General features: G+C 52.4%; 3 protein-coding genes across 4 annotated transcripts in view; 1 reads left to right on the top strand and 2 right to left on the bottom strand.

Moving 5' to 3' along the window:
• MYO1D (myosin ID) overlaps nucleotides 1-9,180 on the top strand; it is a 392,202-nt gene extending 383,022 nt beyond the window's left edge. Inside the window, exon 22 of the mRNA XM_056127580.1 lies at nucleotides 7,199-9,180. Within this exon, the coding sequence (XP_055983555.1) occupies nucleotides 7,199-7,355 (157 nt within the window). The 3' untranslated portion in view covers nucleotides 7,356-9,180. The remainder of the gene's footprint in view (nucleotides 1-7,198) is intronic.
• A 3,040-nt stretch (nucleotides 9,181-12,220) lies between these two features.
• CDK5R1 (cyclin dependent kinase 5 regulatory subunit 1) lies at nucleotides 12,221-14,636 on the bottom strand. Its single transcript, XM_056126701.1, has 2 exons — nucleotides 14,475-14,636; nucleotides 12,221-14,225 (listed from the first exon to the last, which is right to left on the bottom strand). Exon 2 carries the CDS (start codon nucleotides 14,078-14,080, stop codon nucleotides 13,157-13,159), a length of 924 nt encoding a protein of 307 aa, XP_055982676.1. The 5' UTR covers nucleotides 14,081-14,225; nucleotides 14,475-14,636; the 3' UTR covers nucleotides 12,221-13,156.
• Nucleotides 14,637-18,476: 3,840 nt separating this feature from the next.
• PSMD11 (proteasome 26S subunit, non-ATPase 11) overlaps nucleotides 18,477-27,162 on the bottom strand; it is a 41,985-nt gene continuing 33,299 nt past the window's right edge. For both annotated transcript variants that reach the window (XM_056127339.1, XM_056127341.1), the window contains 6 exons: nucleotides 25,391-25,453; nucleotides 21,422-21,547; nucleotides 20,911-20,946; nucleotides 20,597-20,648; nucleotides 20,154-20,296; nucleotides 18,477-20,044 (listed from right to left, as the gene is read on the bottom strand). In XM_056127339.1, coding sequence (XP_055983314.1) covers nucleotides 20,154-20,296; nucleotides 20,597-20,648; nucleotides 20,911-20,946; nucleotides 21,422-21,547; nucleotides 25,391-25,453 — 420 coding nt within the window. In that variant the 3' untranslated portion in view covers nucleotides 18,477-20,044. The remainder of the gene's footprint in view (nucleotides 20,045-20,153; nucleotides 20,297-20,596; nucleotides 20,649-20,910; nucleotides 20,947-21,421; nucleotides 21,548-25,390; nucleotides 25,454-27,162) is intronic.

Below are 27,162 nucleotides of genomic sequence, written 5' to 3'. Positions count from 1 at the left end.
ATTCCAAAATGACGTAAAGCAGCATGGTGCCTTTGGCCTCCTCTGTCTTGGACGTTGGAGGAAGGGAAGCATATCACTGCCGGGAGCCTCTCCAGTCAGGGGGTGATCACTTGGGCAACCATCCTAGGGCTACGGGCTGGAAAGTCAGCACTCTACCAGGCCCCTGGGAATGATCCCAAAGAGGCACGTATTCTCTAGGCACCAGGAGAGCACCCCATTCTGGATTATGTCTTCTAGGCCAGGTGGAAAGAAGCCAATGTCCAGGAGAGAAATCCACAAGGGCTGAATGCGCTTGGTGGTGGGTGGAGGGGAGAATGCCCAGTCCACAGTGTCATCACAGCAACTTCCAGGCACTTTTTTTCTCTGACTCAAAAGCTTCAGGTCAGGGCTGGAGCAATAGTACAGCGAGTAGGGCACTGACCTTGAACATGGCAGACTTGAGTCCGAGCCTTGGTACCCCATATTGTGCCCCCTGGGCAAGAGTTAGAACAGTGGGTAGGGCACTTGGCTTGCACGCAGCTTGCAGTTTGATCTCCGGCACCCCAGATGGTCCTCTAAGTACTATCAGGAGCAATTCCTGAGTGCAGAGCCAGGAGTAACCCCTAAGCATTGCTGGATGTGGCCCAAAAACAAACAAAATAATTGAAAATAAAGAAAAGCAGTATCTTCCTTCTAGAGACATAAGTGCAACTCCATCTGACTTTAGCAGACTGCACTAGGAGCACTTAACTAGGTCTCATGGAGGCCAAGCCTCCATCCCAGGAAAGATTATCTAGAGATAAGGTGCTTGCCTTGCATGCAGCTGACCTGGACTCCCCAAGTACTTCCAAGAGTGATCCCGGAGCACCTCTGAGGGTCCCCACCCTCAGTCTAAAATCTAACATCCTGCCCAGATGTCTGATCCAACTCCAGGTGTGGCCTCCCAAGGCTTTACTTTGTTTTTGTTTGGGGGCCACAGGGCTTGCTTCTAGCAGAGCTCAGAAGGCCTTATGGGATGCCATGCCGGGGATCAAACCCTTGTCAGCTGCATTACAAGGCAAGAGTCCTGCTGTACTCTGGCTCCAGCCCCTCAGGGCTTTATTTATCCTCTTTCTGGAAGCAGAGGTCACCTCAGTGCTCATCATGTGTAAAATAGGAGGCGCTGTGTGCTTTCTGCCTGTTGTTATTATAGTCTCCTTTTGTTTAATTTCTATTTGTATTGTGTTACAGTCAAAGAAGACAGTGTATGTCTGATGCTGATTCTTTGGTATTTACTGAACTTTCCTTTTATGGTCTTGTGTCTGCTTTATGTACTTGGAAATAATGTGCAATGTCTAATTGTTGAGTGGCATGAAGACTCAGTGTAACAGGAGTGTTCAAATTTGTTTTGGTTTGGGGGCCACACCCAGCCGTGCTCAGGGCTTGCTCCTGGCTCTGAGCTCAGGAATCACTCCTGGCAGGCTTGGGGGACCATATGGGATGCCAGAGATAGAACCCTGGGCAGCCACGTGCCAGGCAAGCGCCCTACCCATAGTACTCCATCCCATCCCATCTGTGTTCTTTTAATATTGCTGTCTGCTGGGCCAGAAAGCTTGGCTGCTCAGAGCAGTCAATAACCCAGGACAGAGGATCAGGTAACCCTATGACCGGCTAGAGGCTTGGGCATGGGGAGGTTCTAGAAAGTTCTGAGGAGTGACTGAAGGAAATTTTTTTGTACAGAAAACAACAGGATGTTCTGGTACCTTTAATGCAAAAGCTGTCTCTGATGACAGAGTGAAGGACAGGTTGGAGCAGAGTATGGGAAACTCAAGGCAGAAGAGTTAAGCTCCAGGGTAACCAAAGACAGAAGGCAAGTTCTATGCTGTGAGAGAGAAAATGAACAGAGCAGAACTGGGCAGTGCTGGAGAAGGGTGCTCAGCTGACCTGGGAGTCTGGGCCTCAGCAGGTGCCACAGGGGGACAGAAGCTGTCTGGGGACCAATGCCTGAGGCCACATCAGTGTGGGACACACAAAGACTTGCTTGGCCATGTTGGTCCAGGGGCTTCAGGTATTGGAACCTCTGTCCAATACCTGGGCAGAGGATGCAGATTGTGTAGACCACAGGCATGTCACCACAGCCATGGGGACACACACATCCTGCAAAGTGCCCAAGCAGAAAGCCAGCCAGAACTCTGACCTGTTCCTGCTCCCGCTGGCCGCTTGTCCATGTGGACGGGCAGTTCTTCCCCCGCCCCCAGCTCCTTTGCCCATCACAGGCTGGTAACAGGCTGTCTGTGAACTCAGGAGCACTTCCCGTGGCCAGCCTCTCGCAGGTGCTGACCAGTAGCTGCAGAGAGGGGCGCTGGGGCGACTGTGGGGAGAGCCACAGGGGGAGGGGCCAGCTGAGAGTCTGCAAGCAGAGTCAGGAAGCAGGGAGCCGGGACCATGCATGAGGTTCGTGCCAGAGCTGCCCTGTGGTAAGAAAAGCTTGATTTTGGGCTGGAGCGAGAGCACAGCGGGTAGGGCATTTGCAAGCGGCCAACCTGGGTTTGAATCCCAGCATCCCCTATGGTCCCCTGAGCACTGACAGGAGTAATTCGTGAGTGCAGAGCCAGGAGTAAGCCCTGTGCATCACCAGGTGTGACGCAAAAAGAAAAAAAAAACTTGATTTTTCTAAACAAAAACAACAGCCAGGAAGACCCAGTGTTCCCACCTGCCCTCCCCCACCTATACACACACCCCCCCCTCTGGGACTGGCCTGCGCAGTGGCTTTCAAAGGGGCTGTGGTGAAAGGGCCCTTTTGACCCTGACCTAGATGGAAATTGCATTTCCTACTGCAGGATTTTGAAAGAGCGGAGCTGCTTCCTGTGGGAAGTGAAAGGGGCGGCAGACACGCGCCCCGACAGCCAGCCACTGGCCACGGCAGCCGCCACACGCAGCAGGCCTGGGCCTCGGGGTTTTCCTGATGCCCTGAATGCATTCATCACCCTTGCTTTGAAAAGCACCTGTTTGCCCCCCTCCTGCGCCCTTGGCACCAGCGCCTGGGGCCTCCATGTGCCCTTCCCCCGCACATCCTGTGAGCAAACACGGAGCGTTGCACCAGGCTCCCCTTCTTCATCGGGTGCCCGTGCACCCACCCACTTTGAAGCTCACAAGTCAGGCCCCCAGCAGGGAAGTGGCGCTCCCAGCTCCGCTCCCAGCACCGGCCAGGTTCCCAGGCTCCATGCACAGGGGTTCCCCTGGGATCCCCACTTTGCACAGGTCCTAACAGGGCGCCGCGCGCCAAGCAGCTCATGACTGTCATCCACATCCCGCCCGCCTGGCCCTGACCCCTAGCGGTCCCTCAGGAGCCGAGGACTGGTGTCTGAGTGAAAAATGAAGGAGGGTAATTTGATAAAGGCCATTTGCCTGCTGTGATGGCTCAGAACAGATGAAGCAAGATGAAAGCCCCCAAACTCCAGTTTGCTGAGCCACTAAAGCCTGTAACCGTAGACGGGGAAGGAAGAGCCCCATCCCCACCCCCTCCCACCCTGGCAGCTGGCAGGGGCTGTGGCAGATGAGAGAGACCCTCTGGCCCTATGCTGCTCTCTTCTTTAAAAAAAAAAAAAAAAAAAAAAAAAGCACAGCTGCTCCCAAAGAGCTCTGCAGGCAAGGATGGCATTTGGATGGCCCCCGGCCTCCACGACTGCCACAGAACCACTGGGGACCAGAACCCCCCTGTCGCTCTGAAAATCATTGGGACTAGAGCTGGAGAGATTGTGCAGCAGGTCGGGCCATTGCCTAGCATACAGTGGACTCAGGTTCATTGCATGGCATCCCCTATGATCCCCGGAGCCCTGCCAGAGAGTAATCCCTGAGTGCATGAGCCAGGAGTAACCCCTGAGCATCTCCGGGATTTTGGCCCAAAAGCAAAAAAAACAACAAAAAAAAATTGATTGGGCTGAACTTGAAATGGGAAAAAGAAATCATGATTTGAGGGCAAATTCCTTTTTCTCCTTTAGATCAGCACCGTCCGCTGCTGGCCTGTGGGTGTAGGAGGCTCAGAAACCACCTGTCTGCCACCTTGGGCCTCAGAGCTGGTCCATGGGCCAGAATTGGGGACAGGTGCCAGGCCCCAGACTTGAAAGGTTAATCTCGCTGCCCTAGATTGCTCCCCTTTCGTGATGGTGATAAAACCCTGGTAATAGAAAATGTACTGTTGGTCTCACAGAACTCAGCCATTGTGAGTACATGCGGCCATTCAGAATCTGCCTCTGTGAATGAGCAGACCTGTCTCTGCCCTGCGCCTTCCCTGCTGATGGTCACATGTACGCCCTCTAGAATGAGTACCATGGCCCAGGCATGTCTAGTGGCCCAAGGCGCATGCTCATGTCTTCCTTCTTCCAACGCCTTATTGAGTCGGGGGCACCCAGGGGATTGTGGGGCTGGGAGAGCCTAGCCTGTGGGCCCTGTCAGAAGTCCCCGTAGAAGGCTAGAGCTGTGGGGGACTAACACTCCTGCCTGGGAACACAGGAAGAGGGTCCCTCCGTGCCCCTGAGAATGTGGGCTCTGGAAAGGGAAAGGGAGATCAGCGCCACGAAAGCCACAGGATGAGCTGAGATGTGACGTGCCCAGCCAGGGTTAGAACCGGCGTGCTCCTGTGGGTTTATGAACTAAACCAGAAAGGGGCAATCAGCATAAAGCACTTCAGGGGTCACCACCCGCCTTGCACTGTCTCTTTCAGAGCATTTAACTGAGAACATAGCAAAATCCCTTCTATAAAAAGAAGTGAGTACAGCATATCCCCCACATATAATGCTTCACATCTTGTTTGTGTTTGGGGGTCATATTGGTGGTGCTCAGAGGTCACTGCTGGGGATGCTTAGGGGACTGGGTGGTGCTGGGGATGAAACCAGGACCCCCCCCCCATATGCAAAGCTGTCCCTGATTGGTTATCCTGGGGTGACGTTTCAGAAGTGCATTCACATCCCTGCAAACCCCCCCCCCCCCATACCATGAGCAGGTCCTGGAGTGCCCCAGAGTCCAAGAGGAGGAGGAAGAGGGAGCACTCAGCGTCTGGAAAGGGGTCCCAATTTTGGAAGGAATCTCATGAAAATAGCCAGTCTCCCCAGTCTGAGCATGAGCCGTCATGGATGGCGACTGAACTGGTGATCCCCAGCCAGCCCACCTCATGAGTTTCTCTAGACTGACTGGGAATGGTGACCCTCCTACAGCAACCTTTGCTGAGGCCAAGTCCCCAGACTCAGGACCCCCAGCGCCCTGCAGGCTGCACAGAATGGGCACGAGTGGTACGGTGTGGAAAGACACATCCATGAGGCCCCTGTGGGGTCAGAGGGGAGCCTCCCCTGCATCCCTCAGGGGTTTCCACGGCTCACAGGTCCCACGGCAGGAGCCAAGGCGGAGCAGAGAGGGCAGAGGGAGGCCGCCCAGCTCTGGATCCCACGGGGAAGGTGCTGGCAACAGAGCCGGAAGTCAGTTCAGTGGGCTACAGGCAGCCCACGCCCACCCCCCCTTGCCCACCATGCCCCCGCCCCACTCTCCACGCTTCACGCCCCACACCCATACTGTGGTCCCCCAATCCCTCACAACAGCCAACTGCCACAGGCATGCGGTCAGGTGGGGAAGTGCCTGAATCACGCCTCTGACAGCCGTGACTATTTTTATGTTCAAGTCAGCTTAGAAATAGCTGCCAGGCCCGGGAGAGCCAAATGCCCGGCACATGCGCTGCCCGCGGCAGCCCTGGCCCCGAGTGCAGCAACCCCTCACCCCCACCTAGGACCACTGCGTGTGGGCTCAAACTAAAGCAGAATAAAACAGAGCAAAAGAAAGTTATTGTGGGGGAAGGGGGGCTGGCACGATAGTACAGGGAGGAGGACGTTTGCCTTGCACGCAGCTGATCCGTGTTCTATCCCTGGCATCCCATATGGTTCCCAAACATCTGTCAGGGCTGACCCCTGAGCTCAGAGCCAGGAATAAGGCCCTGAGCACTGCTGGGTGTGGCCCAAGGAAAGTGGGGGTGGAATTGTTGAAGGCCAGGTTTTCGATGTGGCTCAGAAGACTTCAGGATGCTCATAGGTGGGCCAGAGCAGTAGTACAGTGGGTAGGGCATTTGCCTTGCACATGGTCAACCCAAGCACCAGGAGTAATTCCTGAATGCAGGAGTAAGTAACCCCTGAGCATTACCAGGTGTGACCCAAAAAGCAAAACTGTGTGTGTGTAGTAAGTGTGTATGTGTGTGCATATGTGTGTGTGTGCACGTGCGTGTGTGCACATTATGCCCAGAGGGACAGCAGGGAGTCCTGGCCTGCAGGACACTTCCCAGCCCTAGTCCTCAGTCCTTGTGCGGTCTGGGACCTCTGTGAACACACAGGGTCACTGCTGTGGAGTCCCCTTCTGGCAGCTTCTCAGCCCCCAGGCTGTCTTCGGGGATAGGGCGGAAGTGACAGCTGTCAGGATAGCAGGTACCTGGAAGACGTGTGTCTGGCAGGGCTCAGCCATTCCACCCTGAGAGCAGCTTGATGCTGGGCATTTGACCCCCAGCTGGCCACGGGGTAAGCCAAGGTGCCGCGTGGGGCTTGGGTGGCCTGTGAGCACAGCCGAAGGTTTGAGGCCCCTTGACGAAGGGGCAGCTCCTGAAGTGTGCAGGACCACAGAGCGAACGTGGGCAGGGGCCCTTCCGAGCTCCGGGGCAGCAGCGTGGTGAACCCTCACTGCTCCAGTCTCCACCTGGATCCAAAACTGGGGTGACAGTAGAGCTGTGTGGCTCAGTGGCAAAAAGCAGTTGGTGCCGGAGCCTCCCTGAGCCTGGAACCCGTGCCAGGCAAGGGGAGTGTACAGAACTCAGCTACAGGAAGCCCAAGTTTCACCCCCCAGCCCCAGCCTTCCAGGGGGTGCCCCTGAACACTGCCACGGGCTGAGCACTGACCCCTGCACTCCCTCAGACACTAGGAGGCTCCCGTCACTCCGCAAATAAGTATTAGGAAAAATCCTCCACCGTCGGTCCCTGCGGCCATGTAAGCTTGGGCAGTGGCGAGGTCCGCAGCACAGGTCAGAGAAGTGAGGATTCTGCTGCTGGGGCCATCAGCACACGGGGTCTCTGGAGCCAGCGCCAGGGCTCGGGGTGGCCTCCTCTGCAGCCTCCCCTGAGCACCCTGAAACCTGGAGGCTGTGGGAGCTGGCACGGGGTGACAGTTCTGACTCCTACTAACCGCCTGTCCCCATCTCTCTTTGGCTCCCCCAGTGAGAAGCGCCACCTCCAAGTCAATGTCACCAACCCAGTGCAGTGCAGCCTGCATGGGAAGAAGTGCACTGTGTCTGTGGAGACGCGCCTCAACCAGCCGGAGCCTGACTTCACCAAGCACCGCTCGGGCTTCATCCTCAGCGTGCCGGGCAACTGAGCACAGGCCCAGCGGCTCCTGGCCCCAGCCCCCCACTCCACTCGGGGGCTCCCTGCTCCTCGCCACCTCCCTGCCCCCCCACTAGGAATCAGCTTGCCAGGGCCCTGAGGAGGTGCCCCTCTTCACCTTCTCCAGGTCACCTATCGCCTGGGGGGTGACTTCCTGGCTTTCTGCCTCTGGTGTCCGTCTTTCTCTGTCCCCAATTTCTGCATTTCCCGCTCAACAAACCAAAGACCCTGGTGCCCCCCACTCTAGACCTCCCCCAGCTGACATCCATACCACCCTCACCTCAGTTTGTTGGCACCTGCCCCTGGGGCTGGCCCCCCCTTGATGGTCAGGCCAAGTCCACGTGCCTGGTTCCCAGCACCTGCCCGGTGCAGTTCCCCATCCAAAGACTAGCTGCCCTGGGGGCTGGGGAAGAGCTCGGAGTGCAGCCCCACTCTCTCCATGAACCCTGCCTGTAGGCCACTTTCTAGAACCAGCACCCCTCCCGACTCCCCCGCCACCGCCCCCCCGCCCCACACACACACATCAAAGCTCCAGGTGAGCAGGTCTACCTGCAGGGCTCCACGTGCAGCACAGCCAGAGCCCTCCCTGCAGACGAGTGAGGGGGTGCTGCCACATGGACCCCACACCCTAGCAGGGCTGCACCCTCGCCAACAGCAGAAGTGCCCAGCAAGAGCCAGAGTTGCCGGGGGCCCCCGAGTTTCCCCTTCAAGCTCCTCGGTTTCACGCTCCTGTGCAGACCTTAGATTAGGCCAGGGGGTGGGCACAAGGGAGTGGGGGTACTGGAATGGTGGGAAACCAAGTGGGGTCCTGGCACTGCAGGCCAGGCCAGGATGCCTGCGCTCCCCCAACCCCCAAGCTTGGGGCACTGGGGCTCATGGCAGGAGAGGCTGCCATCTTGCCAGTTTCCGCCAGGCAGAAAGCACGTGCACTTCAGATACTTCCCGAGGCCACTGTCCCCCAGCCTCAGCCGAGAGCCCATAACCCCAAAGCCTTGAAGACAGGAGGTGGTGCCCGCTAGGGGCTGGGGGCAGAGGGGCAACAGACTAGCAGGTGTAACAGGCGGTGCCAGGCTAGCATTCTCTTCACTCTCTGCCGAAGATGCTGTGCCCGCTACCCCGGGTCCTGCCCGCCTGGCCCTGCAGAACATGCCAAGTGCCCACTAACCAGCTGCCTGGCCCTTGCCCACCCCCATTCCCCAGTTCCCAGAGCTTGCGGCCATTTGCAATAAAGACTCCTACTGGCGTCTTCTCCGACCAGTTCATGTCCTCGAAGCTCGACCAGCTGCCCATGCAGTGAATGGTGCCACCACCGTGTAGAATTTTGCCAATCACTGGTAGACACTAGTGGAACCACCTAACTGGAATCACCCCTCTCCTGTCACTTTATTTCCCCAAACATGTCGCTTTGCACTAGACACGCAGATGTTTGTCTTAGACACACCAAAACGGAACATGCCAAATGAGTGCCTTTTCTGGGACAGGAGGGGCTGCCGGGGCCCGCAGTGTGGGGGGCCTCCCAGCCAAGGGCCGGGGACTGGCTGGCAACAAGCACTTTTTCACGATGTCCTAAAAAGAAGTCACAGCACGTGGCAACTGAAGCTGGACCAAGAAGTTGAGGTGTGAAAGCAGTAATGCTTTCCAGGGTGCCGAGGGGGAAGCCAGAGGACACAGTGATTGTATGCAATGAAGTGTTTCTCTTGATTTAATTAAATGCAGTTTTATGGTTTGGTGCATATATTCCTATTTTCCATTAAATTAACTTTATTTCTAAAGCATATTTTGATTTACCATCAAGAGCAATAAAGCATTAAATCTTATTTTTAAAGGTGTTCTGCTGATCTGTAATTGAAAACGAGCCCCTCTAATTATGGAATTGTAGCTTGCAGAAAGTCAATTGTTCTCCCAGAGGATGGAAGGATTAAGGCAAAGACAATGAAATGGAAGCTCATTTTCCCCAAAAGCTTTCTAACACAAATATAAATCTCGTGTGTGTGTGTGTGTGTGTGTGTGTGTGTGTGTGTGAGAGAGAGAGAGAGAGAGAGAGAGAGAGAGAGAGAGAAAATCCAAACCCTTTCTGCCACCATTTTAAGGCTGGCATGGTGGCGGAAGTGGGCCTCACTTTCCTGCTTCCTGGAATCAAAGCACGTACTAAAGAAGAAAAGCCTGAATCTGCAGCGGCAGCCTGGGGAGGGGCTGAGTGACCAGCAGCCCAGCACCTCTCTGGACAATGCGGGTAGCAAGAGAGATGTGCCAACAAGAAATTGGAATATCTCAAAGTGGAGGATTGCAGTCAAAGCAAGGCCGGGCCCTTGAGAGGTGACAGGCACCCCCAGAACGCAAGGCCTTGCAGCAACAGGATGCCACCCCACCACTGGCCACTGATGGGGAAGAACCAGAGTGTCCTGACAAGGTGGCTGGCAACTCCCAAGGGGAAGCCTGTACAGAAGCACCTTCCTGGTGCCTGGAACAGCTCAGGGCCATGGGGCACAGGTCCTGCAGGAGGACCAGGTCCCCACAGCCCTAGTTCCTGAGGCTTAGGCGGGTGGAATGAGTGGGCACAGTACTAGCCGCGATACCAGTAGGGGGTGCCACCCTCATCACAGAGGCTTGGGTATCTGCTTACCCGGACGCACCAGGAAACCTGCTCAGAGTTAGTTGACTTTGCAGGATTGGGCCGCAGATACCTCAGTCCCGAGAACACTGGAGCAGTGAGTGCTGAGCAGGGCCAGGCCCAGACATGGGGCAGCGGTGTGAGGGCTAGGCCCCGGGGTTCCTTCAACAGGGCCTTTCCAGGGCACAGCTGTGCTGGAACCTCAGTCACCCAGCGCCGAAACCAAGGGAACCTTTGGGGAGCAAAGGTGTCCACCTCCTCCCCACCAGCAGCTCCACTAGAGAGGGCATGACCTGGGCTGCATCCTTAATCACCTTAACCTTATGAAGGCACTAAGCCTCTTCCCTCCCCCAAGCACAAATCCAATCACCTTCTGAGTGCAGGAATCATCTATAAAAAGGGACAAAGTCTAGGTAATGGATGGTCAGTGCATTTTATTTAATCAGCACAGTACAAAAATAAATAAAAATAAGGAAAGGGGAATTAAATTACAGCCAAACTGAGCTTCATGACCTTGTCAGATTATAAACCACACACACCTACAAACACGCTACACACACATACAAAATGAGACAAAGATAAATTAATATTTTAACAATACCCACAGTTTGGTCAAAAAATAGCTACGGAAGAAATTGCACTAAAAAACCAACATACACCGCACATGTATAATTAGCAGTTTCAAATATACAGCTATGAATAATTCCAAGTGAAAAAAATGGCACATTTTCTTTTCATTGCAAGTGTAACAACTGTTGGAACAAAATGAAATTCTAAGAACTGCATGGAAAGAATATACCAACCCTTCAGGTTTACAAGAAAAAGAGAAAAACCAAATCCTGAACTATTATTCCTGTGACTTGTTCTGTGCACGGGTGTAATTTTCACAGCCATCTGTTCTAAAGAGTATTTTTCTTAAGACACAAAATGCTCCTGGTTTGCATGCACAATATCACTGTAAAAGCAACAATTAAAGAATAAGGTAGGGTTTTTTTTTGTAGGTTGTTTTTTTTTTTTAATTGTTCTAAAAGTAGTCTTCATAGCAGCATGTCAAATGGGATCATTGCTTGCACACTCAAGTATATCGGTTGTTCCTTTACACAATACTGATGGCCAGTGCAAGGGGGGGGAGGCGGCCGTGGCTTCCCGCTGACGGAACTAAGCGTCTCCTTAGTCCCCAGCCACTCCTGACATTGGCACCGCCTCCAGAAAGATTAAAAAAATAAATATGGAGAAAGAGAAGGAAACACGCAAAACTGGAATCCTGTGGGTGCAACTTCACCGCAGTTTCAGCCAGCGCCATGTGTGGGGCACAAATGTATGCCCCCTCCTCTGGAGTTCGGCACCCCAGCCTCCCGCTTCTGGCCGGGCCTCCGGGCCGCTGCCCCCCGGGCCCTCCTACCTCAGGTCACACGTGGCAGCAGAGTCTGAACTGACAACCCCTGCAGACAAGAGGCTCTGCAGTGAGGCCTACGCCAGCAGCACATCCTCCTTCCAGCTCCGCCGCAGACTGGCTGCCAGTCTTGCTCAGGGCGCTCAGTGGGCACCTCCAGGTGCGTCCAGGCCGGGCGTGGGCCCTGGCCACTGCGCTCAGTGGGGCCAGCCCTCCTCCCTATGTCTGGGAAGCAGCTCAGGCCATCAGGCTCGGCTCCAGGCCTCTTAAACCGGAAGCTCAATTTCACAGCTTTCTCTTTTTTTTTTTTTCAGGTGAGTTTCAGTAGTGCTTGTGCTGAAGCCAGCCGCCCCCTCGAACCTAAACCCATGTAAAACCACCCTCTGCCCCCACCCCCAGCTAACACCACCCCCCTCCCCACATTCTGAAACAGCCCCAGGGGATTGGCACTGGAAGAGAGAATTCTCTGTAGCATCTTCACATTAGTCTTTGTTCCCCCGAACTGGAGTGATGGGCCATGGAGAAGACTCACTCCCTTCTGATGCTCTCCCTAGACCCAAGCCACCAATCTGGGAGAAGCAGAAAGAAAACGGGACGAGGTACAGTGCAGCCACCGGGGCGAGGCGGAAACCCACGCCAGCAGCTGCAGCTGTCGAATCCGCAGGATTCCCGGGGCCGGCAGGAATTGTCTCCAAGCACCCAGCCGTCCCACTGGACCCTGCAGGGCAAAGGCTCCATCATCAGATGAAACTGAGCTGCTTGGAAACAGCTTAAATGAGAGCAGGGGTGGAGAGAGGGGTCTGGCATTACACCACCCTGATGCCTGCTCTGGGCCCCCATTCGCTCCCCCAACCCCCACCCCAGGTCTGCAGGACAATTGTCATGTGCACCACCAAGAAGCCCAAGCCCTGAGACAGGCCCCAGCTCAGAGGCAGGCAGGGCGCCCCCGCCCGCCCAGAAGGCAGGCGGGCTGTCGATAATGGGCACCTGCAGCTGTCCTGGCCTTCCCCTCAGGATGACTAAGCTGCATTATTCAAATGACAGATTCACCCAGGAAAGGAGCTGTCCTCAGCTTCACCCCACCCCTTGAGCTGGGACCCAAAATGAAAGAACTTAATGAGTCAAACCAGCTCATTAACCAACACTACCAACACAGCTGGTAGCAGGGGACAAAGGGACCAGGCGGGGGGCCAGGTGGGGTGGGGTCGGGCACGTTCCACGTCCCCACTAAAGGAAAGCCCTTCTCCCTAAAAAAGAAAAGAGCAAACCAGGGTCCTGCATGGCCCAACAACAGGACAGAGTCCCAGCCCCAGGCCAGCGTCTCCAGGGGGCTGCAGAGTGCAGAGGGCCTCTGGCACGGCTCAGTCAGGGGGGCTGGCTCCCCGGGGAGAGAACACAGCCCCAAACAGGAGCCAGGGCAGGGCCTGCGCACAGAAAGGCCCGTTCCTCCGGGGCCCAAACAGACAGAGGCCCTTCTCCAGCCTGCAGGGGTGTGGGGGTACCAGGGTGGCTCACGCCTTCCAGCTCCCCGCAGGGTGAGGCCAGGGGCCTGAGCGGCTGGGGTAGACATCTTCTGGGTTTCACACACGGTTCGCGGGAGTTCAACGGCGGCGCCCGGAATTCTTGGCAAGGGCTGAAGAGAAACCCCCAGGAGAGATGGTGGGGAGGGAGAGAGGCCCTTGGCGGCTTCGCTAGACGGAGACTGTACACAAAATCTGATTGGTATCGTAATAAATTTTTTGTTTCTTAAATGAATTGAATCCTGGAGCCAGGACGCAGGCTCCCGGGCTCACCGATCGAGCCCGAGCAGGAGCCGCTTCTTGTCCTCCTGGCCGCTCTCGTTCTTCAGGTCGGAGAACACCTGTGTGAAGTAGTGGGGGTCAGCGTTGATCTGCAGCATCTTGGAGCTCATGAGGTTGATGACCGAGAGGCAGCGGTCCCAAAAGGCCTCCTTGCAGCTCTCCACCAGGAAGGGCTTGAGCGGGTAGGAGATCTCGTTGCCCATGTAGGAGTAGGACAGGTATAGGCAGGTCAGCAGGACGGCCTGGAGCTCGTGGTCGGAGCCCACCTCGGAGGAGATGACATCCCTGCAGAGCATGTAGAGGAAGACCACATTGGCGGGCGTGATGAAGCCCTGGTCCTGCCAGCCCTGCAGCAGCAGCGAGCGGTCCACGCTGCGCAGCCAGAGCACAGGGTCCGTGGGGGACAGGTGCTTGAGGCGGTAGCACCGGCGGCACAGGAACTCGCCCAGGCAGCGCAGCAGCTCGCTGGTGGACGCCTGGACGATGACCCGTTTGGGCGTCCCTGCCGAGGTGACGGCGGGGTGCGGGGCCTTCTTGACGGAGGACGACACCCCGGTCTGGGAGCCTGAGAGCTGGCTGGCGGGCGGCGCGGGCGGCTGGGCTGGCGGGGGCTGGGCGAAGGTGGACAGGTTGGCGCACGACAGCGACTTCTTCAGGTTCTCATTGTTGAGGTGCGTGATGTTGTTCTGGTAGCTACTGTTGGGCTGCACCTTCTTGGAGTTCTTCTTCTTGGCCGACACGGCCACGATCCTCTTCCACGGCAGCACGGAGATGATGGAGTGCCGCTTCAGGTTCTTGTCCTTGGCGTTCTTGCTGTTCTGCACGGCCGTGTAGTGGCCCACCGTGGCCGCGCCATCCTCAAACAGCGTGGCCTTCCGGTAGCTGGGGGACAGGGACAGCACCGTGCCCATGGTGCCGCTGCGCGCCGCGCGGGGACCCGCGCCCCTGCGCGCCCAGCCTGCCGGCCCGAGGAAGGGAGCGGCTCACCGAGCCCGCGGCGGCGGCCCGGGGGACGAGGCGGGGGCGCTCCCGGGATGCGGGCGGGCCCCTTCGGATCTGCGTGGAAAACAAGATGGTTCTCAGCACCCCGCCGGGGCAGTGCGGCTGGCGGTGCGGGCGGAGGGCGGCTGCGCGCCGCGCTCCTGCGCCCCGGCCCCGAGCCCTCGGCCCGGCGGCCCCACCCGCGCCCCCGCGCCGCAGCGCGGCCGCCTCCGCCGCAGCGCAACCCCCCGCCCGGCCCCGCCGCTGCGGAGCGCGAGGCCGCGGCACGGTCCCGCTCGCCGGCGGTCCGAAGCCCAGGCTTACCCGGCGGAAGGCGGCTCCCGCGCCCGGCGGCGCTCGGCGGGGCTCGGCGGGGCTCGCGCGGCGGCGGCGGCGGCGGCGGCGGCAGCTCCGGAGCTTCTGTCCAAGGTTCTGCAGGCGCCGGCCCCGCCCCCCGCCCGGCCGCCTTCGCCGCCGCGCGCGCTCCCGGCCCGGCGCGCACCGCGGGACCGCGCGCGCTGCTCGCGCCCGGGCTGCCGGGGACCGCGCCGCCGACGCCGCGCGCCGCGGGCAGGGCCGCGCTGGCGAGCCCGAGGCGCCCCCTCCTCACCGCGGCCCACGCAGCACCCGGGGTCGGCGGCGGCGGCGGCGGCGGGCGCTCGCCCGAGTCCCGGGCACCCGCGCGGCCGGCGGGGCCAGGCGGGGCGCGGGGCGGGGGCGGGGCCGGCGCCGCCCCGCCCAGACACGTGCTGCCTTTGTTCCCGCCGCGCCGCCCGCAGCTGCCGCCCGCCCGCCCGCAGCCCCGCACTGGCCACGCGCGCGGCCCCACGGGGCTTTTAGGATCTTAGGTCCCGCCGGTCCCTGGTCCCCGGTCCATGCCCGCGGCCCGGGCAGGGCGGAGAAATACAGGCCACAGAGGCGGAGGCAAGCTCTGGGCTGTTCCTTGGTGACTGGCTTTCCCACACCACACCTGGGACCAGACCAGACCAAGGCTTGGCCCGTGCCCAGGAGCCCGGCCCGTCACGAATATGGCCATCACATACCCAGAGATCAGAATCTCCCAGCCCGAGTGGCTGCTCTTCCCGCCAGCCTCCGATCGAGTGTTTCATGGTATCTCTTTATAAAGACTGGGTGCTAGTAAAATTACACAATTCTGAGTCAAAGTCTGGTTATTACTAAGAACTATTCCTCGGTCAAGCAAAAAAAAAAATCCAGATTCTTCACAAAAGCCATTATAGTGTGTTTGGTTCTGAAGATTCAGTTCACAAGACACAGAGACACAGGAGAGTCAAGCCGTGGTGTCCCTGGGACCCAGGGAGGCCATGGAATCTTTACATGCTGACTCCAGCCCTCTCCCAGAATTTGTGTGCTGTTAACAGCTGAGATGTCACCCAATGGGGGCATTCACTATATTGCGTGTAGTGACAACACAGTGGAGTGCTGCTCTGGGTCAGGGTGGCTTCTCCCACAGCCCTTGGAAAACAGCCATAGCAGCCGTCCTCTTCACTTCCATGAAGGCAGGCCCACAGCTAACTCGGCGCATGCCTGTCTCTGTGTCCCTGGGTCCAGAGACACTAGAGAACTATGGTTCAACCCCCCTACTACAGTAAGCTTTAACAAGTCACCGAGGTCAACCCCAGTTAAATCCCCTGCACCACATAGTCCCCTGAGCAACACCAGGGATTGATTACTCCTGACCAGAGACAGGAGCAGCCCATGAGTATGGTTGCTGTGATTCCTATTCTCCTCCCCTTCAAAGTCATATTTGCGCTCCCTGGGCAGTGAATTTCTCAGGCAAGATGAACCCCAGCCACATACCCCCTCTACCAGTCCCTAATGAAGTAGCCCAAAGTAAACCTACATCTACACTGCCATTTTTCAGTGGGTGGGGAGGGATGAGAGCTACACTCTGCAATGCTCAGAGGTTACTCCTGGCTCTGCACTGTTACTCCTGGTAGGACTCGGGGGACCATATGGGATGCCAGGATCAAACAAGTGCAAGACAAGTGCCCTACCCACTGCACCGTTATTGCTTCTGCCCCTACATTGCCTTTCTTATGTTTCAAGGTTCCCTTCAGATTCTTCTGAGCAGAGGTTAAAATGGTTCCCCAAACACTTTTGAGATTTGGAGGCCTATAACCCACCATATCGGATCTATTACCTAATAGAAATTCATCTACTCATAGATGAATTTCAGTTTATAGCTACTTCAATTCATGGTGGGTAGTACCAAGCTGCAATTCATTCAAACCAAGGAAGCACGCATCTGCCTGGGTCTTTACAACCTGACCAGTTTTAGTGTTCTCTTGCCTAGTTCAGCTGCCCTTCCCTGACACCTTCAAAAGAGCTATTGGTAGGACTGTCTACCTCCTCACACTGGTCAAAGCAGTCACAAGCAGCAGAGCATCAATGGGATGTCACTGCCGCCCCCACCACCACCACCTCACTGGTGCCTCAGGAACTGCACTGCTTCCCTATGGTGAGAGGCCTCTCGCCACGGTAAGAAGGGAAGCGAAAAGAAGTGGGGCAGAAGGCAGGGAAATAAGCAGAAGCAATGATCCAGAAGGCAGATTGGACTGATAAAGCTGTTTGTCTTACAGGGAAGATATCCAAAACCCACCCCACTCAATCAGCCTGTTCCTCCTACAGCCCATCTCTGACTGTTGAAGGGGCAGGCTGCTGCTTTATCTGCAGCGCAGGGTCGGGCTGCCCAGGTATCACCCCCTGAACCCCTGTCAAGAAAGCCACGCTAGTTTCCGGAAAGTGTTCTATAATAGGGCTGAGCCCTGGCTCCTGAGGCAGTCATGCTTTGTTCTTTCGGGGATCACAGAGCAGCATCTAGTGGCCCTTCTGGGCAGCACAGATTACATAACATATGCAGCAGTGCCCAAGCACCAGCGCCCCAGCCTCTGCTCCCAGCACCAGCAGAGTCTCATGAACCCTCAAATCCTTGGCACCATAACTGGTATCAGGAAAGGTCCCTATATGCGGCAGCCCAGCCAGCACCACAGCACCTGCCTCAGCTCTGCCTGGACTCAGTTTGAGGCCACAAAGACAAATAGGCCTAACGGTCTAGAGCAGCACTGTTCAAAAAATACAGCACACAAGCTACAAATGCAAGCCACATAAGGACCAATTCCTAGAAGCCATAGTAAAAAAAAAAAAGAACAAATGCGAGCCACATAGGGAAGTCCTAGGAGGCACATTTAAAAAAAAAAAAAAACAAGCAGATCAATTTCGGTAACATTTTATTATTTAGCCCAATATGGTCAAAATATTTCAACATACTTAAAAAGTTAAGCTGTTTTACATTCTTCTTCTCTTTTCATTTTGTCTTCAAAGTTTGCTTTGTGTTTACATTTGCAATAACCCAGTGTGGAACTAGCCATCTTTCAAGGCCTCAATAGCCACATGTGGCTACCTAGTGGACAGTGCAGATTTAGAGGGATCAATCAGACGCCTGGAGCAAAGGAGTGGGCTGCTCCCCATCTGGGCTCCTCAGGTTTCCCTAAGCTTGGGGAAGTCCTCCCCCTCTGCTCCAGTTCTACATCTCTTTAGAATATTATTTGAAGTTCTTCACTGAAGCAAAAACTCTTCCTGCAAGTAAAACTATGCAGATAAAACAATACACCAGAGAAGAGCAGTACTGCTGGGATGGAAGTGGAATAGACAACCGGAATTCACCATCCCAGTGGCCCCAGAGCCCTAACTCACTCCCTGGGTCTGAGCCCCATAGTCCCCCCTCAGAACTACTCCCAGGGAGGAGTGAGGGACGTACTGTGAAAATCACTGCTTCTGAAAATTCTACATAGAAACAACCACATCTGAATATCAGGACTCTCCAGGCACTTGCTGTAATAACTTCCTGTAACCCCCACAAATAACCGACCAAAGCAGTACCATCTTCAAAATGTGCTTGAGGAAAAGAACCCAGACACTCAATGGGCTACAATAATTTGGAAAAATATCTGAAAACCACTTTCCATTTCAGACTTCACAGACCAAACTTTTTTATTCTGTTTAACGTTTGTGTCACACCCGGTGATTCTCAGGGGTCATTCCTGGCACTACACTCATTTGTGTAGTGGCAGTGCCTGAGGAACCGTATCGCGCGCCAGGGATCAGAACTCGGTCAGGCTGTGCAAAGCAAGAGCCCTATTCACTGCACTATCGCTCCAGCCCCACAGACCAACTTTCTAACCCAAAGCCCTATACTTCTAAAGGATCCCACTATGCCAGTGAATAGCAGAGCATTGGTGAGTCCAGAGAGCTACACAAAGCTGCCTGGGCTTGGTCAGGAGCCCTCCAGCACTCAAGAAAGGACACTTTTTGAAAAAAAAATTGTTTTTATTGGAACTCATCTGAACATCAGATATACCTGGTGTTGGTTAGCAAGAACCGTTTGTACATTTGATATTGATGGTGCCAAAACCAAAACAGTGACTGGACATGATGGGGAGAGATGTTGAAAACAAAAACCTGATTTTAGAAAGGAAAATAAAAGCCAGTCAGATTCAGTGGGGACGCAAAACCTGGTACAACAAAATTCTTTTACAAAATATAAATTTATTACGAAAACCTGGAAGGATAATCTGAGAAAGGGAAAGAAAGACAAAAGGAGGCCAGCAGGAAGGCGGTACAGAGGAAGGGAAGGGGGAAAAGAGAGGACAAAGAAGAGATGAGAGGAAGAAGGAAATATAGTTGAGCACAACGAAGGTGCAGAAGCTTACCTGCCCAAATGGCATGAAAGCCTTGCTATATAATCTCATCATAAAACAAAGCATGCTGAAATACAGTGCTCTACCTCCCATCCCTTTGATTTCTAAGAGGTAAATAAAGAAGCTCCCTGGGAGGGGGACATGAGGTTGTTCAAAAAACACTCAACAACAAAAAGCAAAAACAAAACAAAAAATAAAATAATACCCCACAGTCTCATTTCCGATGTTCACTGTTTAAAAAAGGAATAAATCCATCTGACAGCAGGAGAGGGGGAGTGGGGGGGGGGGGGTCGGGAGAGCGCTGGATTTCAAACAGTCGGACTCCCCTGGCGTGGGGGAAGAAGGGAAAGAGACAAAGGATGGTCTCCTGGTCGAGAGGGGAAAAGAGAAGGGAGAGAGAAAAAGAGTAGAGGAGAGGGCAATTAAAACACTGACGTCTAACCTAGTTTACTGTGTTAAAAAGAGCCACATGCACAGCAGGCCCAGTGAGGGCCCACATTGCTCCCCGTGTGGCCGTGGTGGACACCAGCTCCTGGCCTCGTCCCCATTCCTTCACAGGTCGAAGCGGAGCTGTGCGGCTGCGGCTGCGGCGATGACGGGACCTTCAGCCAGTCTGCTGGAGCCGTTGTTGAGGGGAAGGGTGGGTGGACAGGCCATATGGCAGGGGAAAGAACACCGAAACGCCTCGTTTCAAATAAAAAAGAAAACAGCAGTCTATACACAGTTGTTTGTTTTGGTTCAGTACAAACAGAATAAAAAGTCGTTGCTTTGATGGTCAGGCAAACACCCAATTCTGAAGAGGAGGAGAGGTGACGCCCAGCAGGTGGATTAGGCGCCCCAGTGGTTGGCGGTCGCCTGGCTTTGCGCCCTCTCCCAAGAGGCAGAGAGCACAGCTTTAGGTAGTGTAAGCCTTTTTTCCTTTTATTTAGTATAACCTTTTTTTTTTCTTTTTCTTTTTTTTTTTTTTAAGCAATTTCCCCACTCCCAAGTTGGGCCAGTAAAGATTACATGAAAACTGGCACACCTATTGGCTGGAATACAGATGCACCAAATGAGGATTTAAAAACTTTCCGAGCGAAAAGTAGAACAAAAAGAAAAAAATCTCCTAGCATTTTCCCCCAAAGGTTTCACTCGCCCGCCACACACACTCTCCAAAGGACCGCTACAGATCCAACTCTGCAAGAGAAGACAGAGCAATGTCAATCGGGAAACGTGGGGCCAGCAGGAGGCTTTCAGTCTCGAGGCAGAAGACAGCGCCGCCCCAGATCCTGGAGCCAGCACTCACCTATGTCAGTTTCTTGGCTTTGTTGTAGAGGGAATCCACTACTTTACTCATGTTCTGAATGGTTTCCAGAGCAGCTTCATAAGTTTTATCTACTGGGGGTTCATCAAAAATAATCAAGACACCCTCCCCCTGGTCCAAGATCCCTGCAGGAAACAAAAGAGGAAGCCAAGTAAAAGAAAAGATTAGCGACAGAAACACCTGGGAAGCAGTCCAATCCCTAACTGCGTCCTTCTTCCCAACAGGTGGGGGAAAGAGGGTCTTCCCATTCCATCTGGGCATATTCAGCATATACTCTCACCTCAGTGAGAAGAGGGGCAAGGATCCCAGGGAACCACCACGTGAAACACATGGATCATCTTCTTTCAAGACAGACAAAAGCGTGATACTTCCTCAGCCACTTAAATCCTCACCACCAGCCCCTCCCTGTTATAACTGTTACTCACCATGAAATTTCTTGTCAAGAATCATCTGTGATAATTTCCTTTCCACGTCAGCCTAAAAGTAAAGACATGATTAAAGAGACCAGTATCCTCTTGACAGGGATCATACTGACAGGAAGGCCCTGTATAAAATTAGGATCACAGGGAAAACAGATTCCAAATAAAACTGCAACAATGTAATCCCAGCTGAGCCCCGTGGGTCCCCATTCCCCACCAAGAAGCTTGAGAGGTTCCAACAACGTCCATCAGTGTGAAGAGCAGGCACGCCATATACCCCGACCCTTCACTACCCTCAAGACAAGCTCAGGACTCCTTACCTTGGAGAGTTTGATGAGGCTAGATATGTGTTCAATCTAAAAGAAAGGAAGAGATAACAACACTGAAAGTTTTACTTTTACCTTCACTGGGGGGTGAGGGGGGAGACTGTTGTATTTCTTGCAATCCTGCGAATGTCTCTATAGGACCAGATTCAGTTGGACTGTACTCAGGTCTCTTGAGCGACAAATGTCCATGTGCTATGCTTCATCACTATGGACAATAAAAACGCTCGTCCCACCCACCCAGAACAGAAAACACTTACTACCTGTGCAGTAACTACAAACACTAGGAGACTGGACTCAAAAGACCAGTCTCAAGCCCACCACATCCCTTTATCTGATTCATGTTCACTGCCATGAAAACCCCAAGCTTTTGATGGCCTCCTTCCTACCAGGCACACAAAACAAGAAGCAATTTCCTACTTGGGATGGAATGAAGGAGGGCATAGTGAGGATCACTGGCCAGAAACTCTACCACTAGAAGGGCTAGAGTTCCCAGGAGGAGTCTTACCTGTACTCGGGAAAAGGGTTCAATGACTCGAATCAGATTCTGTTCCAGTAAATTATCATACAACTTGGCCAAGTGTGTGCTGATGATAGGGTCATCCCGGAGCTCTGCCCGGTAATCTGTCAGAGCCTAGCAAAAAAGCGAGTAACAGAGATTGGCATGCTATTCCTAGTTCCTAAGTAGTCCACTGACACTTGGAGCTACATAGCTAATGAAGTTCTGGGAGATTCTGAGATAAAACTCATGAAAAAAGGCATAAGAAACATGAAGAACTAAAAGAACAGAGCCACACTAAGGCACCACCATCTTTCCACCTAAAGCCTCATGTTGACAGCTCAAACTAATTGAGTTCTAGGGGTAGCTCAGCCTGGAATCCAAAGATCTATTCAAGCAGTTCACAAAAGTTATTCCCCAGAAGAGTCTCCCTGGGGATCAAAATATATTCCAAAGTTAAAATAACGGGCAATGCTAAATTCCACAGCTAGCTCATGGTGTTTCATAAAGAACAAAAACATAATACAACCCTGCAGTTAAAAGAAAAGAAGAATTTCAATTTTATTTAGCACTACTGGAGCGATAGCACAGCGGTGAGCGTTTGCCTTGCGCGCAGCCAGCTGAGCCCGGTTCGATTCCTCCGCCCCTCTTGGAGAGTCCAGCAAGCCACCGAGAATATCTCGCCTGGCAAAGCCTGGCAAGCTACCCGTGACGTATTCGATATGCCAAACACAGTAACAAGTATCATGATGGAGATGTTACTGGGTCCGCTCGAGCAAATCGATGAACAACGGGAGCACAGTGCTACAGTGCAATATTTTCAAATATCAAAAACAGATTTCCAAGGAACCCCTAAGAGAAGAATTCCAATAAATATCATAAAATTTGGGGTAGAAGCCGACAGAACAGCTATCTGATAGGGCACTTGCCTTTCACACAGCTGACCCGGGTTCTATCCCAAGCACCTGAGAATAATCCATGTCTCTTCAGGAGTAGTCCCTGAGCAGAGACAGGAGTAACCCCTGAACAATGGCAGGTGGCAATGGCCCTCAAAAAGGAACAAAGTAAAAACATCATCCTAAGGAAGTGTCTTTCCGTACACAATGACACATCAAGACGTCTTCTTACTACAAAGGATGAGAAGACAAAGCACTTCTGGAGATCAAGAAATAACTAAGATGTGAACAAGCACTAGGCCTGAAATCAAATCCTGACACACAGTAACTGTGTGAAGTCCTGAATCAAACCCTGACAAACAGTTACTGTGTGATTTCAGGCATCCATTTTCTATTTGCCTGAAAATGCTCACTTTTCCAACCAACAAATGAATCTGTTGTAAAAAACTGAAGGACACAGAACAAGAAACATTTTAAAACTGAAAGATATTATATACCACAACCCAGCAAATTTCACTCTGAAGAAGTGTTTAACTTCCTGATTTTGATTGTCCACTGTAATCATGATGTATCCCCTGGGAAAAACTCAGTGAATGGTAAATAGAATCACTCTGTACTGTACTGTGGAATTGGTTTGGGGGGAGATGAGGAAAGCCACACCCAGCAGTACTTAGATATCACTCCTGAAAGGGCTTGGGGTGCCATATGGAGGTTAAGGACCAAACCCAAGTCAGTCGCGTGCAAGGCAAACACTCTACCCTCTGTACTATCACGCTGGACCTGAAACTGTATTTAAAAATAAAAAAGAGGGGCTAGAGCAATAGTACAGCAAGTAGGGCATTTGCCCTGTGTGTGGCCAACTTGGGTTCGATTCCCAGCATCCCATATGGTCCCCCAAGCACTGCCGGGAGTGATTTCTGAGTGCAGAGCCAGGAGTAACCCCTGAGCATTGCTGGGTGTGACCCAAAAAGAAAGTAAAAAGTAAAGTAAAGGCCCTCCCGTTGTTCATCGATTTGCTCGAGCGGGCCCAGTAACGTCTCCATTGGAGATTTTGTTGTTACTGTGTTTGGCATATCGAATACATCACGGGTGGCTTGCCAGGCTCTGCCGTGTGGGCAAGATACTCTCGGTAGCATGCCGGGCTCTCCGAGAGGGGCGGAGGAATCGAACTCGGGTCGGCCATGTTGGCTGTGTGCAAGGCAAACGCCCTACCGCTGTGCTATCGCTCCAGCCCAAAAAGAAAAATAAGTAAAAATAAAAGTAAAAATAAAAAGAAGGCTAGAGTGACAGCACAGTGGGTAGAGCCAGGAGTAATCCCTGAGCATCACTGGGTATGACCAATTAGTTCATTTTACAAAGGGGGCAGGCACCCAATGCCTCTTTTGCAAACCACAGCACCCAAAAGGAGAGAGAGAACAAAAGGGAATGCCCTGCCACAGAGGCAGGGTGGGATGGGGGGATGGGGGGTGAGAGAGATAATGGGACCCGTGGTGGTAGAGAATGGGCACTGGTGGAGGGATGGGTACTTGATCATTGTATAACTGAAACCCAAGCACAATAATTTGTAAGTCTACAAGTGTACCTCATGGTGTTTCACTAATAAAAATTTTTTTTAAAAAATTTGAAAAAAAAAAGTAGTACAATAAAATATATAGAAAATAAATAAATAATAAAAAATAAAAAGGGTGCAGAGAAAGAGTTCAAAGGGCTAGTGTGCAAGTTTGGCATGCCAGAGAGGCAGGTTTGAGCTCCACCACCCAAGCACAGTTCCAGGTATGCCCCCAAAACAAAAAACATAAAAACATTAGTTTTAGGGGCCACATCTGAAAATGCTCAGGGGTTATTCCTGACTCTAATAGATCACTCCTGACAGTGCTCTGGGGACCATCTGAGACGCCAGGAATTGAACCTGGGGTGGTCATATGCAAGGCAAGCATCTTACCTGCTGTAGTGCCCTCCAGCCCAAGTCTGTTTGCTTGTTTAAGAGAACTTAATGTAGTTCAGTAATAGAACAGGTGACTTATATGTGAAGGACCTCCATTCAATCCCTGGCACCACAAAAATACGTACCTTTTTTAATTAAGGCCAAAAAAATGCAAGAAAATAGATGTTTGTGTGCTTTGTATCAGCATAAGTGTGGCACTTCAGACTAAATGGGGAGGGTGGAAGCTGGAGTGAGAGCACAGTGGGTAGCGCGTTTGCCTTGCATGCGGCCAAACCGGGTTCAATCCTCAGCATCCCATATGGTCCCCGAGCACCGCCAAGTGCAATTCCTGAGCGAGCGCAGAGCCAGGACTTAACCCCTGAGCACCGCCAGGTGTGACCCAAAAAGAAAAAAAAAAAAAAAAAGGAGAGGGTGAATCATGCCGTCAGACCCCACATCAGGCTGTTTCACTCGAGGCACCACAGAGCGGGGCCGGTAAGAAACCTCCCCGCCCCAAGGGCCCCAGCCCTGGCAGCCAAAAACCTCAAGAACTCACCCACTGTCACGCTCACGGCTGCTCTCCACATACTTGGGAGCTTCACCCGCAAGTGAACCTATTACTGGACCACTCAGACACATTCACAGCCAGGCAACACTTCATACCACACACCCTACCGATACTCTAAGAGTACCGCAGCATACTCGATGGAGTTCAAAGTAGGGGCAACCAATCTTATATTATTTCGGTTCTGCTTTAGGATAGGGGTTGGGGTTAGGGATGGAAACACCCAAAATATGGTGGTAGGAAAGTGTAATGGTGGTAGGATTGGTATTTCAATATTAAATGTAAAGAAATACTGTGAACTACTTCATAAAATAAAAAAAATAAATGGGGAGGGTGGGGATATAGGAAATTTGTTTAAAAGAGAAGAACTGATGCAACTCAAACTATGCATGCATGATGAGTCTGTTTTGCTCCAAAGAATCTTAAAATTTGAGTTTACAAATAACATTAGAAAATTACTGATTTTTGCCCAACTGCACTTATAAAGCAAAAATGTTACAGCTAAAATAAAATGAAATAAAATAAAATAAAATAAAGTTCCTAAATGCTTACTCTCCTTCACCCATTCCCCAATAAAACAATACCATGCTTACCTTTTCAAAATCTGCCAGTGATCTGTTCTTGCTAGCTTGAGCAACACATTTTAATGCTTCTGTCTACAAATAAAGAGAAACAGTGAAAGTGACCTACTCTACACATTCACAACCTATTAAACAAGTGTCATAAGCAGTATGTTATATTCATTGGATATAAGGAAGACCCTGTCCCATCATTGTTCTCTAGGTCTTAAAAAATAAATACCTCTGTGGGGTCCAGAGCAATAATAAGGTGAATAGAGCCCTTGCTCTGATACTGCCAACCTAGTATTAATCCCTGACACCACATACGGTCTTCTGAGAACAGCCTGGAATAAACCCTGAGCACAAAGTCAGGAGTAAGCCCTGAACACTGCCAGTGATCCAAAATCCGAAGCGGAGGAGAAAAAAAAGTACTCCACTGTAGGCCAATCAGTTTTCCTTTAAAATCTAGCATGACATAAAAATACAACTGACAAGACCAGAGAGAAAGTACAGTAGCACGCATCCAACCTGGGCTCAAACCCAAGCATCACATATAGTCTCTTAGGCCCGCCAGGAGTGATGATAACATGAGCAGAGAGCTGGGAGCAAGCCCTCAGCACAGCAGAGTGTAAACCAAAACCACTTCCCCAAAAAATAACCCTTGATAACAGAAGGGGGAATAGTTGGAATGACAATGTGTGACCCCTTCCCCTGCAATGGAAAATTCACACATAATTTATGATTTAAAAAACTTAACTATAATCAACTGGTTACAGGCCCTCTGTGGATAATAAATAAATCCACATATGTTTAAATCTCTCATTATTAACTTCCCTATCCATGATTCTGTATCCACAGATTCAACCAACTGACATCTACAGGTGACTGATGATATGAATGTGGAACCCAGGGATATGAAGGCCCAACTGTTTTTATTAGGAGAAAAAAATGTAAGTCCTGGTGAGGAGACAGAAGAGAGGGTAAAGCACTTGCCATGCACACGGTAACACAAGTTTAATCCCCAGCACCGTATATGGTCTCCCAAGTCCTGCCAAGAATTACCCGAGTGGCAAGCCAGGACTAAGTCCTATCGCTGCATATGGAGCAAAAACAAAAAAATAGAATAGTGGGCAGGGCATCTGCCTTGTACGTGGCTGACCTAGGTTCAATCCCCGGCACCCCATATGGTCCCCCACCAGAAACAATTCCTGAGTACAGAGAGTTAGAGTAACCCCTGACAATCGCCAGATGTGGCCCAAAAACAAAACAAGAAGAAACAGAACAAACAAAAATCTGTATCTTAGTTTGAACCCAGTAGTTCAAACACATGTTGTTCAAGGAGTGACCTACCAGACAATACCAGAAAATAGAAAATATTCCTCCCCCAAAAGACCCTCCAAAGATGGGGGGGGAGCCAGACAGCTGATTTCTTCTCCTCCTCTACCAATACTCCCTTATCCACATCTCTGAGACTCCCTAAACTTGATCATACCTGTTGTTTAACAAGACTCGTTCTGTTATTTTTGGTACAGCACACTTGCCAAGATCTAAAGCCATTAGGATTGAGGTAGCAAAGCCTATTTGACACTGAATGTCAAAACCACACACTGAGTGATGAAGGCACACTCAATGGTTGAGGGCAACTTCTAATTTGGATATAAAAGGCACCTGGTCAAGAATTCAAGTCTCGATGCCACCAGAAACCTAAACTATTCTAGATCTGCCTGACACCTGTTTGAAAAGTACAAGGAACTAGAAAATGTTCCTCTTACACCTTACATACTTAAATAAGGATAGTAGTCTCA

Source organism: Sorex fumeus, unplaced genomic scaffold (genome assembly GCF_029834395.1).
Source record: "Sorex fumeus unplaced genomic scaffold, SorFum_2.1 ptg000063l, whole genome shotgun sequence".
NCBI lineage: Eukaryota > Metazoa > Chordata > Mammalia > Eulipotyphla > Soricidae > Sorex > Sorex fumeus.
Note: the sequence above shows the minus strand (reverse complement) of the source record. Positions and strands in the feature narration are given on the sequence as shown.

Excerpts from the sequence above, each read along its gene's own strand:
- CDK5R1 (XM_056126701.1), bottom strand. The coding sequence starts at position 14,080 with ATGGGCACGGTGCTGTCCCTGTCCCCCAGCTACCGGAAGGCCACGCTG.